Source organism: Larimichthys crocea, chromosome VIII (genome assembly GCF_000972845.2).
Source record: "Larimichthys crocea isolate SSNF chromosome VIII, L_crocea_2.0, whole genome shotgun sequence".
NCBI lineage: Eukaryota > Metazoa > Chordata > Actinopteri > Sciaenidae > Larimichthys > Larimichthys crocea.
The window spans coordinates 5,940,358-5,956,507 of record NC_040018.1 but is presented as its reverse complement, the minus strand read 5'-3'; the positions used below and the strand labels follow the sequence as shown (position 1 = coordinate 5,956,507).

Sequence of the window (16,150 nt, the reverse complement as noted above, 5' to 3'; positions counted from 1 at the left end):
TTGTTGTGATCGATAATTAAATGCTATTAAATAGCCTTGATGTCTCATTGCAAAATAGATAGGTAATAATAGAATATAGTTTTTACGATGCTGTCTTTCAGAAAGTCTAACGCAGCCTCTGATCTTGAACGTGGTAAATTGATACGAGAGCAGTTGAAGAGAAACAGAAGCAATTGGCAAGAACACTCCTACAGACTTAAAAAAAAATACATGTTTTTCATCTGTAACGAAGCAACAGTTTGACCTTTATTAGGCGATAAAAAAAAAAAAAACATACATGTTTGTTACTGTTATTTGTAGTTAAACCCTCTTGCATCTTAATGCTGGTCACCCACTCACAGCAGCTCCCACCCTCCATCGCTGAGTAGTTTGAAGTGTGTGGACGTTCATTCCAGAGTGAGAAATCTCTGAGAGCACCTGCTGGAATTAATTGTGGTGTCGGACGTATTGATCAACCACCCTTTCAACTCTCTGCAGATAAATTATGGCAGTAAAAATCTACCTTAATGCGTCTTTAATCCATGCCGACCGCCTGGCTTGAGTCCTTATTGTCTTGTAAGTGCGGCCATTATCTATGATGTTCAGTAAATGCCCAACAGAGAGTACAGCCAAGGGTGAACTGCCTCTACTCTGATGCTTAACAAAGTGAGCCGTTTTTATGAGTAAATGGGTTTGTGTTTATTCTTTTAAAGCGGAGTTTCTGGCCCGGTAAGCTCTTCCGTGCAGGACGACAGTGGACTTCCACCTCTGCATTTAAGCCTGGCTGTTCATTGTCAGGCGAACTATGCAGATATTATACAAATACACCGCAGAGATAGAGAGAGAAAGACAGGATGCAGTTTTCTTCTCTGAGATTGTGAGAGAGTGATGAAGAGGAATAAGTAGTTTAAAGTCCATTATCTGGATACCTCCCCTGTTTCTCTGTCAGAACTACTCATGGTGTGTTCAGGAGCACTCTGTGGTGTGTTTTATTGTACATCCTCTCAACATCAGCATCTGTTGGAAGATGTGCTTTTATTTAGAAGCTGCGTAAATTGCTGCTGTGGCCACTAGGGGGCAGGAATACTGTAAAACAAGCTGACAGAAACACCGCCAATATTTTTCTTGTTAACTTTTTGGGCAAACAGTTGCTTATTTTCACACAGCCAGCATCCAGATATCACCCTCCTTGCAGCTATGATTTGGTCACAGACCCTTGAGAATAATAGCTGCTAAATATTTAACAGTTAGTCTCTAACTTGGGTTTGATTTTGGAGCTTGTCGCTGCTGCTGGATTTGGGTTTTGGTGAGAGCGACTGACTGAAAAGAAAGATGCCAACGAGGCTTAAAGACAGCCGAGACATGCAGCCATGCAGTCATGACTGCCTCTGACCTCTGTTATGGCTGTCATTGTCGTCACAACAAACTGTCCGTCCAGCTGCAATGGCAAAGAACTGTTTTTTATTTTCCAAGAGCAATAGAAATATGATCGAAATGATCAAAAAAGAGAGAAAAAGAATGATTTCATTCTAGCGCGTTTATGTATTCACTATAAAGCTGTGGGATTTTATTGATTACTGTTGACATACAGTCATTTTTGTGGAAAGATTTGTGTGGTATTGTTGTTTTCCTGTGGCCATTATTCTTAATTAGACCAGACAGAACAAAAGTGGACTGATTTGGAGAATCCGAATGAGATGGATGAATAAGATATAGATATTGAATAAAAAATACTGCTGGCTTAAATCCCTGTGATTCTTACCCATTGAATAAATGTGGCATAAAACCAACGATGAAAGAGATTAAAAAGCTGAGCTGGATAATAATTCATTGCTATCAGTGACCTAGCCCCGGTTTGTGTTTCTCATGTACAATATTAGTGTTTATTCAAAAACTCTTCCAACCACCTGGATAAAAAAATATCTGCTGCTTATTAAAAAATTATTTTGATCCGTTTCCCAAGTTCCTATGCAGACACAGCACAGCAACTGTCTTTGTTTGGGTAAAGAGTGTTGATTCAAGTCAACTTTTGATTTCCCAAGTTGACTTTGGCTTGAGGAAGCGGGTTCAAAATCCTTTTTTTATCGTGCCACGGACTAAATATTTTGTTCATCCAGATGGTTAGAAGAGTCTTTGAGGACTCTGGGAATACCTTCAGAGGAGCTGTAAGTGTTGTTAAACAAGCTTCTGGGTATTTCAAACATTGTCAGGTATTTTATCTTTCAGAGAAACAGACGCTTATCATTGTAACTCCAAAGTGTCCAAAGAGGCACAAATTGGGCCTGCGAAGGACCCCTTTTCAGGATTACATGTATCATTTGATTCAATGTTTGAGCCAAGATTAAAATATTGAAAAATGCAGCTTTAAACTCCTGAGATTTGAACTTGAAGTGAGAGATGGGATCATTATCAGCAGGCTAACGATGTCTTAATACAGCATATCACTGAGCTGTGCTATACGCTGTGGGATGCTAATTATAAGCTCAGTTCTCTTCTCTCTTTTTTTTTGTCCTCTTTTCATACCTCCTTGAATTTGTGGAATATCCATTGGCTTTCTCTCTGATGTCTCTGCTCTTAATTCTGAGATGGATCCTTGGACACCCAACGACCGTGAATGCAACTGTTAGCCACGGCACAGAGTGGAATGATTCCATTCTCACCACCCACTGGAAAGCAATCTAGGCACATAATGGGAAACTCAAATAGCAAATCTGTGGTTATAAGCATGTCTCGAGAAGCCACGAGTCAGCAACAGGCTCAGCCGAGCAGCGAGATAGTTTAGCTAGAGGTCACGGGGACTACAATAGAGAAAGGGCTGTCTCCTCTGAGCAGCCCGAATGCAGGCTATCTGTCGTTGCAGTGGGGGGCCTGGTAATGTAATGTGGAGAGAGGAGAAATTGGAAAAAAAAAAAAGTGAATAGCAGTTAATACAAGGCACACAAAGAGGATAGAAGGAGGAAGGAAAGAAGGAGGCGATGTGTTGGTAAGATGCTTAAGTTGGTGGTGAGATAACAGAGTTTGTGGAGGCTTGAGATGTTTCCAGCAACAATGGAGCATGATAGCGGTCTGTAGCGTCAATGGAAAACACCAGGTTTGGTGTCAGAAGAGGAGACATAAAAATCAATTTCTACAACCACAGGAGAAGGAAATGAAACAGAACACAATGCAGCCATACCTCATCTTTGTGAGTCTGTACTTTATAGGATGTGAAATGCCACTCGTCTTCAGTGGTATGGGATGTTCTCTGCTGTGGTTGTTGTAGTAACAGTAGCACCTTTTTTTTTAGTCCCTTCTCAATCTTATTTGGAAATGGAAATCCATAACTACAAAAACTACAGCTGATGACAACCCCTTCTCCTCTTCAAGAAATCCCTCAAAGAGCTCATGCATCCACCATGTTAAGAATTTGATTCAACAATGCAAACATAATCATAATCAGGTGCATATTCAAACCCCATCTGTATACATTTGTGGCTGAAAAACACTGCAAACTGCACGTAAAAAAAGGGTTCTAACATCACCGAATTGGACTCGAAGTCAAAGCATCTGAGCTTTAGTGAAACTTTGGTGTTTTCCAAACTGGACCCTATCTTCTTGTGTTTATTGTGTCTAAATGACTAATGGGGACAACGATTTTTGAAACTGGTCCAGTATTGAGCGAGAGTGCTGCAACATGCAGCCATGAATCGGAGCGGCAATGAGTAATCCTTCGGGGCAATAGTGCATCAATAGTATGTCCACTAAAAGTGCTTGTTTTTTTGTTTTTTTGTCACTGAAAGACTCAGATTGTTGTTATACGTATATGATAACATTATGGAAAGGGCCCTAGAGAGATAGACGGTTTTATTAAAGAGTAAAATCCTTTTGGTTGAAATGGAAACGGCTGTTTTCCTGTTGCTGGGTAACTTTGCATCGGGATGGAAAATGGGGAGTTGCAAGTAAACTACTGCCTTGATTGGTTGGTTTGTCTTATTGTTTGACTTTACACAAGCTCGAGGCAGAGGCAGACCAACAACTCCTGTCTTCTGCAACGTAAGATTGATCATACGTCAGTGGAGTCTGGTGGCTTCGAACAGCAGCAATAACAGCAGCTTCTGGTTAAACAAAGAGGCGTGAGAGCTGATTGAGAGTCACACGCCAGCGGCCTAAATTTATGGCGCTTCAGGTTTATTTTTCCACTCAAGACAAGAATAAAACACTGGAGGCGACTGGAAACTGGGTCTTGTCATTTGGAAAGAGAATCATTGCCACGCACTTTGATCAAATAAATGTGGCTTTAAAAAAAAAAAAAGTGCAACACACCCACCCCAAGTGAAGCCCCCTCATCTTTGGCAGTCATTAGTTCGACAGGCTGGTGGCATTATGATGGTGGTGAAATGATAATTAGAGCTGGAGATAGATTGAGTCAATATAAGTGTAATTAATTTTTAAGTGTAAGGTTTATTAGTACAGAGGCAATCACGCTCCTAATGAGGGCCTGATAGAACTTCTTAAATCATGGAACCAGTCAAATTAATAGCTCTAATAGCTTCTGGCATGAGACTGTGCTTTTATTTATGGCACTTGTTTGTATATTTAGCTTTTTTTTTTTTAAACCACACTGTGATCATTTACACGGATAAATTATGTGTATTTAAATTCATAAACCAGACCGACAAGCTGCCATACATCTACATACATTACACATATACGCACGTATATTACACTCACACACTCTATATACAGTATGCGACTATAAATATATATTTCAGCCCATTAAGGCTCATCTTTCACATCATGTCATTAATTAAGCTTAGAAATACTCAAGTAATTTCTCTTTAATGAACTTGGTCAATTAAGCCAAGCCTCCATTTTGGTTTAATCCCCCTCGCTTTGAGCATTGACTAACTTTGCTCACACTCTTTCTTCCTTTTGTTTGCTGGATTTTGTCTCTTCAACCCGCTCCCTGTCCTTTGTGTTGTTTGTCTCAGCCATGTTGATGCATCACACCCTGTGCGCTCACAGAACAAATCGCACTCATCTGCACTGCCAGCCTGCTTCCAGCAAAAGGCGGCGGGATGGTTGCACACATGCGTACACACACACAGTGATAAGATTTTTAAATACCTGCAAAGTAGACAAGTGAAATGTCACCCCATGAATGATGCAGGTCCGTAGGGAATCAATAATAATATGTAGCATCTAACCAAACCTAATCTAAACCTGGCTGATGGTAGAGTTATTATGCCCGGTCAAAGTAAAAACATTTAACCTTGGATTAAATTAATTTCCCCACTCAGCCAGATTTGAGCTTTGTTCGTGGGCCATCTAACCCTACATATACATCCAGCAAAGGATGGATGTCCTATGTTAGTGTAGGACTACTAAACTAACATAATGTAAACTACTGTAAACTACTCTTGCATATTTAGCTCAACTAAAAATGGGCCTTTGTCACTGTCCTTGTCACTTAACTTGTGCTACTTGACCTCAAGGAGTAAGGAAATCAGCATTACTCTCAGAAAAGGTGCAGATTTGTAAATAAATACTGGTCCACAGACGTGCAACAATTTCAGTTGTGAATATTTTTGAGTGAAGTATTCCGTATTCCTTACTCCATCTAAAATTTGAGAACTATGCCTTTGCCATCCTCAGAAAAGGGGGTTGAAGAAGTGGGTATACCCAAGGCTGTGTACCCTGTGTGTACCCTGCACTACACCACTGGTACTGTAGCTTAAGAAATTATATATTGATCATCTGTTACTGTACATTACTCAGAGACAACCAGGAGGATGCAGGTTCACAAAAGCCTTCAAAGATGAGAGAAGTTAACTTTGATTAAACTAAAAACAACAACAGCGAGGACCAAAATAAGGTCCCATCAGTGCCAAAGACAGTTTGGCATTATACATAAATTGTATTCCACAGATTCATTCATCAGATCGCTCTAAAAATAATCCCAACAACATTGTTTGCCACTGTCATTATATGTGTGGTGTTGACTCTGCTGTCACCTCAAGTTAGAACCCTATAGTTATTGCTGTAATCATTCTTGGTGTGGGCAGCCCTTTAGTCCTGTTTTTGGGACTGTCCTCAACACCAGACAAGTGACCATTAGTGGGGCATATAATGAATGTCCCCAGTAGCAGTAGCAAGGCAAAAACATTGTGATGGAGTTTTACCTTTCAGGGCTTGGTCGCCAGCTTTTATAACAGTTTCTGACCATTTGTTTCCGGTTGGAATGGCCCATCCATTTGCAACAACATACAAAGTTTCACTGTGGCACATTTTTATAGAGTTATGGAACTTTGAGAATCGGCACTGTTAGCGCCCCTTCTACCTTGAAAACCGTCTTTTTTAAAAATATGAAGGTGGTGTTTTTCAAACTATAACTTAAACGTATTAATTGCTAAAACCAGTGAAACAGACAAATGATCAGCGTTATCAATTCAATATAATGTATGTTTATACGTGAGAGCGTCGGAGCTCTTACATGCAACACTACAGTTATAAAAGTGTACGGCTTGCTGCCTTACACTTGCATTCTAGGATTTTATCACATTTCTTTCTAGTGTACTCAGGTGGTAGAGCAGGTCGTCCTTGAGACTGAACCTCAGATCCGCTCGTGAGTTAGCTCCTTGCATGGCGGCTGTGCTACAATCAGTGTTTGAATGTGTGTGTGGGTGAATGCTCACACTGTTCTCAGGATGAATGTGCTATATAAAAGCAGTTCACTTACCTTGAAGCCAAGCTGAGTATCCACGATAAAAATCAGTTACGATCTCGTAACCAGAACTATGGAGCTTTTACAAGAAAAGCCAAAAAAAAAAAAAAAAAACAGCAACGATATTTAGTTCAGTTTTGCAGTAGAAGCAACAAGTGACCGAAGTTTCACAACTGTTATTTTAAGCATTGTTTCCAATCGATGAAACAAAACCTTGTGCCATATATAAGATACACAAAGTCACTTTGATGTTAGTAATTCTTTTTATTTCTTAAGGTCATTGTAAGAAATGCTTTGTTAATCATAATGTTCATAATTCATTAATATAATCTGGAAACTTTTGGGATCGAAGAATTCCATAACGCTGTAAATATGACATATTCTCACATTGAAAATTAAAGTATAACATCACCATTTCATCATTTGGAGTCAAATCTACTTTAAGGCTAACATATTTATCTCTGGTTTTGTCTCCACCCAATAAAAAGTGCTCTTCATCTGCTTGACGTTTCACTTTAGTAACTTTGTCTGCTGCTTTGTGCAGGACAGGTAGGGTTCACATTTGGACCAATGTAGTTTGGTGGCCCGATCTCAGTCCTACACTCCCTTCTATCCAATCAGCGACATGTAATCCGCCTAAAAGACCCGTCATACACTTTCTCTCAACACAACACACAACGTTCATTTTGAATTTCCTAAGCCATACAGTATATAAAAACAATTAACTAAAATAGGCAACAACAAAAAAATAATAATTTTCTGCTTCAAATTTACCACATTTGAGTGATTTGAGTGAGTTTTATTTTGAAATATTGATTAGTGTAAAGGAAGCACTGTTCTCTCACTTTTACGCATGGTGCCTTTTTATCTCCGTTACTTAACTCTGGCGTTCCTGGAGGAACCATCCTCTATGTGATAACCACACACGAAAGGCAAATTCCACGTCTGACACTTTCAATAAAGCAAAATGAATTTGAGGAGGACGGGCTTCAGTTCTGAGCAGTGGATGAGGTGATGTCGGTAATAAAACTGCGGCGATCTTTTGATTTATTTTTTTCTGGTGAAGTGCCACTCTTGATAATATTTTATCAGGTTGCACATCCTGACTACTCACACATCCAAACATAAAAACAGCATTTTAAAACCCATGTGAATGACAAATGTGTCAGTGTTTCCTCCCAAAGCTGTTGCGCTGCTTTTAAAAATATAGCCAGGGGAACCACTTTGCACATTGTAATGTCTTCATGAAACCTTAAGCGGCACAGATTCAAAGCCTTTTTTGCACTGCTGCTGCTGCTGCTGCTGTGATATCCGGGATATGAAGACAAACTGAACTAATAGGTCTATTTTTTTTATCTCTCTTTCTAGCCTTCTGTGAGGAGGGATGCAGGAGTGGAGGGACCTGTGTGTCACCCAACACGTGTGTCTGTCCCTCAGGATTCACAGGACGTCGCTGTGAGACAGGTAAGACCCGAAGAACCCACCTGACCCCCCTCGACTGTCTGGCTGGTTCAGTTGTCTTTCCTAATTAAAGCTCAACTGGAGCATCATATTGTTTTTTTTATCAAGGTCCAGAAGTGACATCAGAGGAATGGTCATTAGGTCGGTCTGAGGGATCAGCAGTCATCTCTCGTCTTTCTTTGTGTCTTCTATTACTCTTTCACTCTCTAACACACACACACTCCATCTCTGAATCCCTGTGTTTTAAATTGGCCTGTGCAAAGATTGAGGATCCCAGGAGAGCTGTACAGAAGGACAGCTAATTCTTCTCCACCCTCCTCCATTTTCTCCTCCTTTCTTCATTTCCCATTCCCCCATTTCCTCCCATCTCTTCCTCCTATCTTTCTTCCTTTCCTTACCCCTTTCTCCCCTTTTCTTATTCCTTTCCTCTCCTCTATCCCATTCCTCCTCTGCTTTTTCCCCATGTCCTTTCCTAAACTCCGTTTTCTCCTCTCCTCCTACCTCCCATCTCCTCCCATCCTCCTCCATCTCCTCCCTGTTTTCCACTCATGTCTCCTCCTCTCCTCTCCTCTCCTCTCCTCTCCTCTCCTCTCCTCTGTAATTAAACTTTCTGTCTCTGCAGGCTCATTTTTTACAGAAGGGATCAACCCGCTCTCATATCAGTAGTATCACATTCATAGGTCAGCTATTCACAGCGTGTTGCCATGGTTTCCCTTTAGACACCTGGTTACACACATGTGCCCATTACTGGTGAAATGACTCTACATGTAGCTACAATCACTTAGACCTCGTGTGCCACTGTGCGTCCTAATAGGGTGTGTTATATTGTAAAGCAGAGGAAGACTACAGGGGTCATCTGCTCTATAGTCTCCCTGGAATACATTTCCTGTCTCTATCTGTGTTGACGGTGTGAACAAAGTGGTTGCTGAGATGTTAGCTGCTTTGAGTTTCCTCATGCATCTGAATACAAATTCATATGTCTGCAGAAGTTTCTTCAAGTTACGCAACTTGAGATGACATGTGCATCCTCTGATCTCTATGAGAAATTTCAGGGGTGTGTGTGTGTGCGAGTGCATGAAGGAGAAGTACACATATTCCCTTTGTCAAATGATTCATAATCATTAAGTTGAACATGGAAGCGTCTTTTTCTCTCATAACGCTTTTTTTTGTTGTGGAAGGAACAATAACCTTGACACTCAGACAAGTTCCGATGAACTCTCAGGTCTGAGCATTTGAACTGCTGACAGGTGATCGAAGGCAATTAGTGTGTAACATGTTTTATAAAATCAGTCAACTTATTAACCTTTTAACAAGTAGCTTCAAATATCTATCCATTAATTAATGTGTGGAGCTAATTTGTCAGTGCGCTTGTCTGAAAGTGAAATGTTATATCCAAACGTAACATTTCGCTGTTGCAGCCTGGCACAGACTTTACATTTGTGTCTGTCGTTATTGAAATTTGATGACTAATAACATGCAGGATTGGTTTGAAAAATGACTATATTGCATCTGCAAAATGATTCTGTTGCTTCCTGTTGAACCACTTTCGAGGGGGTGAGGCGAGGGAAAGATCATGCAAAGACGAAAATGAAGTGTTGAAGTGAGGAGCAGATGAGGAGCAAAATATGGACTAACACATCATCCCGGTAATGAGGCTCCTCCCTGTGGCCCTCTGGCTGCTACAGATGAGATGCAGTGCAAAATCATTCTGTCTCCCTGCGTCAAAATCTGTGTCTATCTCTGGATGTCAAACAAATTTTCTCTCTTTTTCTCTCCCCTTTGTACATATTTGCAGATCCTGTAAGCTTACATCTGAGCCATTAAAGACACTTTAGCAATTTGCTACAAGGCAGTGAGAGATAATAGAGATAACCTAAGAACAAAAACCTGAACATTTGGACAGATCCCATGTTATATTCTTTTGCATAAGAAGCTTAATTTGTTGCAAATACCAGTGTGATAAAAATACTGCAGTGACAACATCACTTAAGCTTGATGTTTAGCCAGACATCAAGCAAAGACTTAGCAGTCAGCTAATATTACTTACTAGTCCAACAGTTTTTTTCGGTTCTGTCATCATGTCCTAAGAAACTGTTGTGTGCGTTTACATTGCCCCGCTTGCCCAGCTCCTGTTCTGGCACAACACTGGCTCCACTCCCTGTCAGCATTCCCCCATCAGGTCTGAAAACTTCCTCTTCCTGGTGGTCCAAAACCACCTGTGGTTAACCGCAACACTCGTGCTCACAGTGCTCTGAGCTCACAGTCCGGGCAGCCTGGCTAACAAACTGAGCTAACAGCAGCTATAGTTCGCAGCAGCTGGAGGACATCAACATGGAAGCCAAAAATCGTTTTCCTCATAAGATATGATCTAGTTTCATGCAAATTAGTGACATAGCTGATGGTGTGTGTGACTTAATGCCCGAAAGCGTTACGTACCTTTCGCTGGTGATTGTACCTGAGGTTACATAGTGCAGAAACAGATGTACAGGGCTCAGAGTGGGAATAAAACAAACACAATCCGCCTGATTGCACATCATCGTAGCATCACAGTGATTTAAATCTGTTATTTTATGGTAGAAAAGTTCCGCAGTGTTGCTTTAAATCGGCGTTGATGGAGTTCCCCTTGAAGAGTTGCCAAGGGTAATTTGTACAAGCTGTACAGAAGGCTCTATGCAGACATGTTCTTTGTGTCTGTCTCTACTTCTGTCAAACTCTCTCACTGTTTGTGTCTCTCATGTACATTCAGTCCATCTTCTGTCATCACTTCCTGCCCTCTCACAACACATCGCCGCTCCACTGACTTCTGTCCTCTTTGGTGTATACTATAACCCAATGGGATCATACTAGCACCTCAATATGAATCCAAGGGTGGAGTTGAACTATCTACTGATCTTTTCATCTCCCCCCATGTTGATCCATTCCTCAGGGTTGCCTGTCTTTCTCCAGTAGGTTCATATAGCTACCGTAGATCCACTGCTGGATCCATGTGGTTTATTTTCTAAAGCGCTTTACTCCAAAGGATCAGAAAACTGAACCACTGAACTTGTAGTGAACTTCCAGTTCACACATTGCTTGAGTTAGAGCTGACCTCTTTTGTAAAACACAAAGCGGCACAAATTTGCCTCAGCGCGACTGTTTAGGATATGTCAGAATCTGGACAGCAACAGCAGCAACACTTTCAGTGATGTGTGTGCATATACAGTAGAGACAGAATGGAATTCAGTCCTGAGGAAACCATCTTCATTGACTTTGTCTTGCCTGAAGATGCCTCCCTGTCACTTCTGTCTCCTATCAAACAACAGGAAAATGCCTAAAAGCTGCTGTGGGTGGGATGCACTACCCACAAGGAAACCAGACCTAAGTTTTTTTATAAGCTGCTGAAACTAAAAACTGAACCTATGAGAAAACAAAAGTGGATGCAAGCAATAAGACTTTAGGCAGCATTGTCAGGAACAATGGGAAAACTGTGGGACCTCTGAGACTATGCTAGTCTTGGTACAATACTGATCTATACGTTGAACATTCAATGGTTGCTGTAATTCTTTACCAGCATGAAGTGATATCTACCCAGTGTAACTCCAGTGGAAGACATGGGAAACATTTCATACATACATTTTACAATGACAACATCGGTTTATGTTTCTGCTGGCAGAGCTGCAGTGGATTGATACACCTTGCTACCAAAGTAAAAGCTAAACTTTCGATTGAACCGAATAAGGACTAAACATATGAACACTAATGTTTTCCATTGAAGTCATTGATCACTTCACAGCCAGGAAAGATGACGAACATATCCATGTTCATTGTGCTGAAGGATTATGTCACCCATTGCAACACTGTCAGCCTTATCTAACACTCAGTGCAAAGCGGCACACAGCACACATCACAAGTGTCAGTGCTATTTTCCGACTGACACGTTTGTCATTTTCACGCCCATTGTCTAAGTAGAAAATGTGCTTGAGGCCATCTGTGCGCCAATGGGCGTGTTGGTCTTCTTCATCAAATGAGGTGTGGTCGGTCATGTTGATGCTATCGTGAAGCAACAGAAAGCAGCTGAATATCACCGTGTTTGTATTGCACATAATCATAACATAACTACTGAAATGTCCACCATGATACAGCTTGTGACAAGACATGTCTGAAATGTGATGAGCATATAAATCTTCAGGTGTGACTGAATGCATCTGGGGAAAAAACATCAGTACCAATGTTCTTGTTTGCTGCGCACAGTGTCAGATTCTTTCCCTTGCTTTTCAGCAGGCAGAGCTGGCTTTAAAGGGAATGGGAAATGACACTCAAAAACACACCTATAATTAATAAAAAGACTCAATATACTGTAACCTCTTTGTGCCTTACTCAGCACCCAAGTTGTGTGCCATTTAATTATTAAAAACATGTTTGACACACCTTAAATGCGTTTTGAGCCTAGAATCCTTGACCATGCATTATAGATTGAATGACTTTGGGTCCACGGCTAATACTTTTTTTATAGGGATGAAAAATTGTTGGTTTTGGTCTTTTCTTGGAATTAACTGAAAATTCCAGCCAGCACAGATTTGATTATTTTCAGGTCAAAAGATATTTTGTGGTCGAAGTTGGAGAGAGTTAAATCTGGGGCAGTCCAAAGAGTTACATTTTGGGCAACTGGACTTGGTTGAAGGTAGACGAAATGTCTTCACAGAGCTATAAGCACGACGTGTCACCTCACATCCAAAAGGCTTCTTCAGCCTCTTGGATGAGAGGTGAAACGTCTTCACAGATCCACAACCAAGTCCAATTGCCCAAAATTGAACTCTTCTCAAAGAAAGATAACCTGGACGACTGTCTTGCATAGGTTTGTTTGAAAGGGAACATCTTTTAGACATCCATGTTTCATACTTTTGTAAATGCTAAGTTGTCAAGAGCAGTCCAGGGATTGTGTTGGACTATATATTCATTTAACAATTAAATATAGTTGTTTAAATGCTGTTGGAACAGCTGTTATGTTACCTAGATGCCTAAAAAACTTCTTTTTGACCATAAGATCACCAAATATACGCTTACCTACACACACCTAATTGGCTTCTTCCTCTGTAGATATTATATAATATCAAGAGCAAGCAGACATTTTGACGAGCACAATTATAAGAAAAGTTAGTGAAGATATCAGCAGTGATATTTACAGCTCTACATGTGTTCATTAGTGCTTGGCTGTGGTCTGTGGTCACTTCTAACTGCTTCTTTAATCCAACAGGCTGTTAGTTTTATGGACATTTAGTGGTCACAGACTATCAGGTAGCAACAAACAAACTGTGGTTGTTGTGTCGGAGGACACATTACTGTAAATGCTCCGTGTGACATGTTTCCGTGATGTTGTTTCAGTAGGTTAGTAGGGCTGAAATAAGTGTAATTATGTAAAGCTCAGCAGGCCACAGGATCCTCCCGAGAGCGTGGGGATTATTTTAAATGTGTGGATTAATTCCCATTTCCTCGGTGAGCTAAAACTCACAGCTCTTCACAGTCTGGGCTGTCATAATGTCTTCACGTATCCCCGTCGGGGAAAATCCAAAGACGGGGCAGAAGTGAAGCCCTGCAGAAAGTACTAAGTGCTCTCGTTTGCACTGTAATGGCAGGAAACAGAGGGAAATGTGAGGTGCTGGCTGCTGGCTGCTTTACTTCCTGTGGCTGTAACAAAGATTGATGGAGTGTATATGTGTGTGTGTACTCTAGCATATTGTACTTTATACCACAGGAAGGTCACCTGTCCACTTCACTGCCAAGAGCATGGACGGCTGTCCACACACACAAACACACACTGGTCTACTCACACTAACTAACAAATAGCTTCATAAGACTATTGAGGTAGGAATTATTGACTGTGTGCGAATGAAATGAGCTTTTATTACATCTAAATAAAAAGGTCTTACTAGGCAGGTGATGAATGGGCTTTTAAACAACACGTGGTCTCCATAAAAAGAGATTCAAAGTCCTGGTGGAATTAAGTATTTCTGCGTTTACAACAGATGCTGTGGAGTATCACAAATCTCAGATCAGACAGGTAATCTTTTCCAATTCAGCTTTTTCGGTTTCACCTTGTGGGTCCATCTTAAGAAATGTGTGTGGTGCTGCTGACCTTCTTCAAAACTCCACGACCTTATTAATGCCGAGACATGATCCAAAATATATCAGATATATTCTATTTCTAAGGTTGGTGAGGTTAGTTGTTCCATCTAACACATTGGTCCTGAGCAATCCATCATGAAAACTAAAATTTAAACTGCATATATTTAGACTTCAGACAAAGGAACACTAATTTGCATTAATATTCATAGTCCCAAGAGGAGAAATATTATATAATATTAAGTTTTTTTGTGGCCCCCGGACCATTGCTGTTGTACTGCTATTGGAAAATGTCACAATGTAACATTTTCCATGAAATTTATGGAGCACGTTCATGCTCCATGAGGATGAACCCCTTCCAATTTGGATAATATCATTTAGTATCCTACCACTCTGAAATATTAAGGTAAGACTATATTGATCAGTGGGAAAATTCATGTTACAATATCTTACAACATTCCAGAGGCAGGAAACAGATAATGAATTAATGTTCTCTTACCTGATGTATGACTGTACTATGTAACCTACTGTATGTCCTAGGACATATGTATTAATAGTTAGGAGCCACCATGTCTAGAACAGATACTGATACAGTATAAACCTGCTATATAAGGAGTCGTAAGGAACATAGTTTTTGTTCCTTCTGCAGCATGTGGGAATGAATCCGAGCTTACATTAAAGTGCACTTGAACTTCAGATCTCGGCCTCATCTCTTCATTGAATCTGCTTCTCCAGAAAAACATCATTACAACTACTTAAAATAAGAAATTGCATTATGTACAAAAATGTGGTAACTACATATTCGGTGAGAATTTCCCCCGATTTTTCACAAGAAGCAGAAAACAGCACAAACAGAAGAGCCAAGCTGCAGAGACTACACTCTAGTTTAAGGCTAGGATACTACAACATCTTCAGAATGACACACACCAGCCTGAAGAGTTGACATGATGGAAACTAGAGGATTTCTGACAGCGCTTAATGTTGTCGGCACAGCATGCGGGAACAAAATAACACTGCATAATGTACAGGTGCTTTCTGAAAGGCAACGACGGCAGCAACAGTTTCTGTCATGTTGTTATTGTTCTCTTTGTGTTCTCCTCATTGCAACACCTTAATGAAGAAATGTCTCAGCTGCGCATAAAGCTTCTAAATATGGAAGGTAATGAGTTTATTGCAGTTAATGAAAAACAAAATTGTACACTATGTGTGTGAGATAGTGAGGGTGCGGGTGCTGAATAGAGCAGTGAGATAATTAAAGGTCTGAGAGCTCTAATGAGTGAAGTGCCTTGAATTATAGAAAGATGATGGAAACATTGCTGGGATGCAGGTACATAGCTGTTCTATTTTTGAACTAATTACTAATAAATTCTTATAATAATAATACCTTTATTTATATGGCACCTTTACAAAACAGCGTTTACAAAGTGCAGACAAGACAAGCATGAACAAAATACTCAGGCAAAATAAGGAGAACCAACAACATTTAGAAGACAATAAAAAGCTATTTTAAAAAAATAATAATTAAAGTTGAGAAATGCATAAATTACATAAAAAACTCAATTTATTAAAGTTGAGAAATGCATAAATTACATAAAAAACTCAATTTTGTGGCAATAAAATCAGCTAAAAAAGACAACCATACTGGTTGAAAAGTGGTAAAATAATAAAGATAATAATAATAAATAACTTCAGTAGTGTTCAAAGTAATTTTCAGTTCTATATTTATTTATTTTGTTTCAGATTGAAAGTGTTTTGGTATCTTCCTCAATGATATTCTTGCATCTACTGCAGCCATCCTCTCCCTGCCCATTTGAGACTTCAGAGCTCAGTCACACCAGCATTATTAGAAATGATGTTCACGCGCAAATTCACACCATTTACCAATCGCAAACCATCTTGAGAGTGCTA

At 40.1% G+C, this 16,150-nt stretch overlaps 1 protein-coding gene across 1 annotated transcript in view; it reads left to right on the top strand.

Annotated features, from left to right (window-relative positions):
• LOC104922755 (protein kinase C-binding protein NELL1) overlaps positions 1 to 16,150 on the top strand; it is a 269,223-nt gene that overhangs the window by 230,967 nt on the left and 22,106 nt on the right. The window contains exon 15 of the mRNA XM_027281540.1: positions 8,051 to 8,146. Coding sequence (XP_027137341.1) covers positions 8,051 to 8,146 — 96 coding nt within the window. The remainder of the gene's footprint in view (positions 1 to 8,050; positions 8,147 to 16,150) is intronic.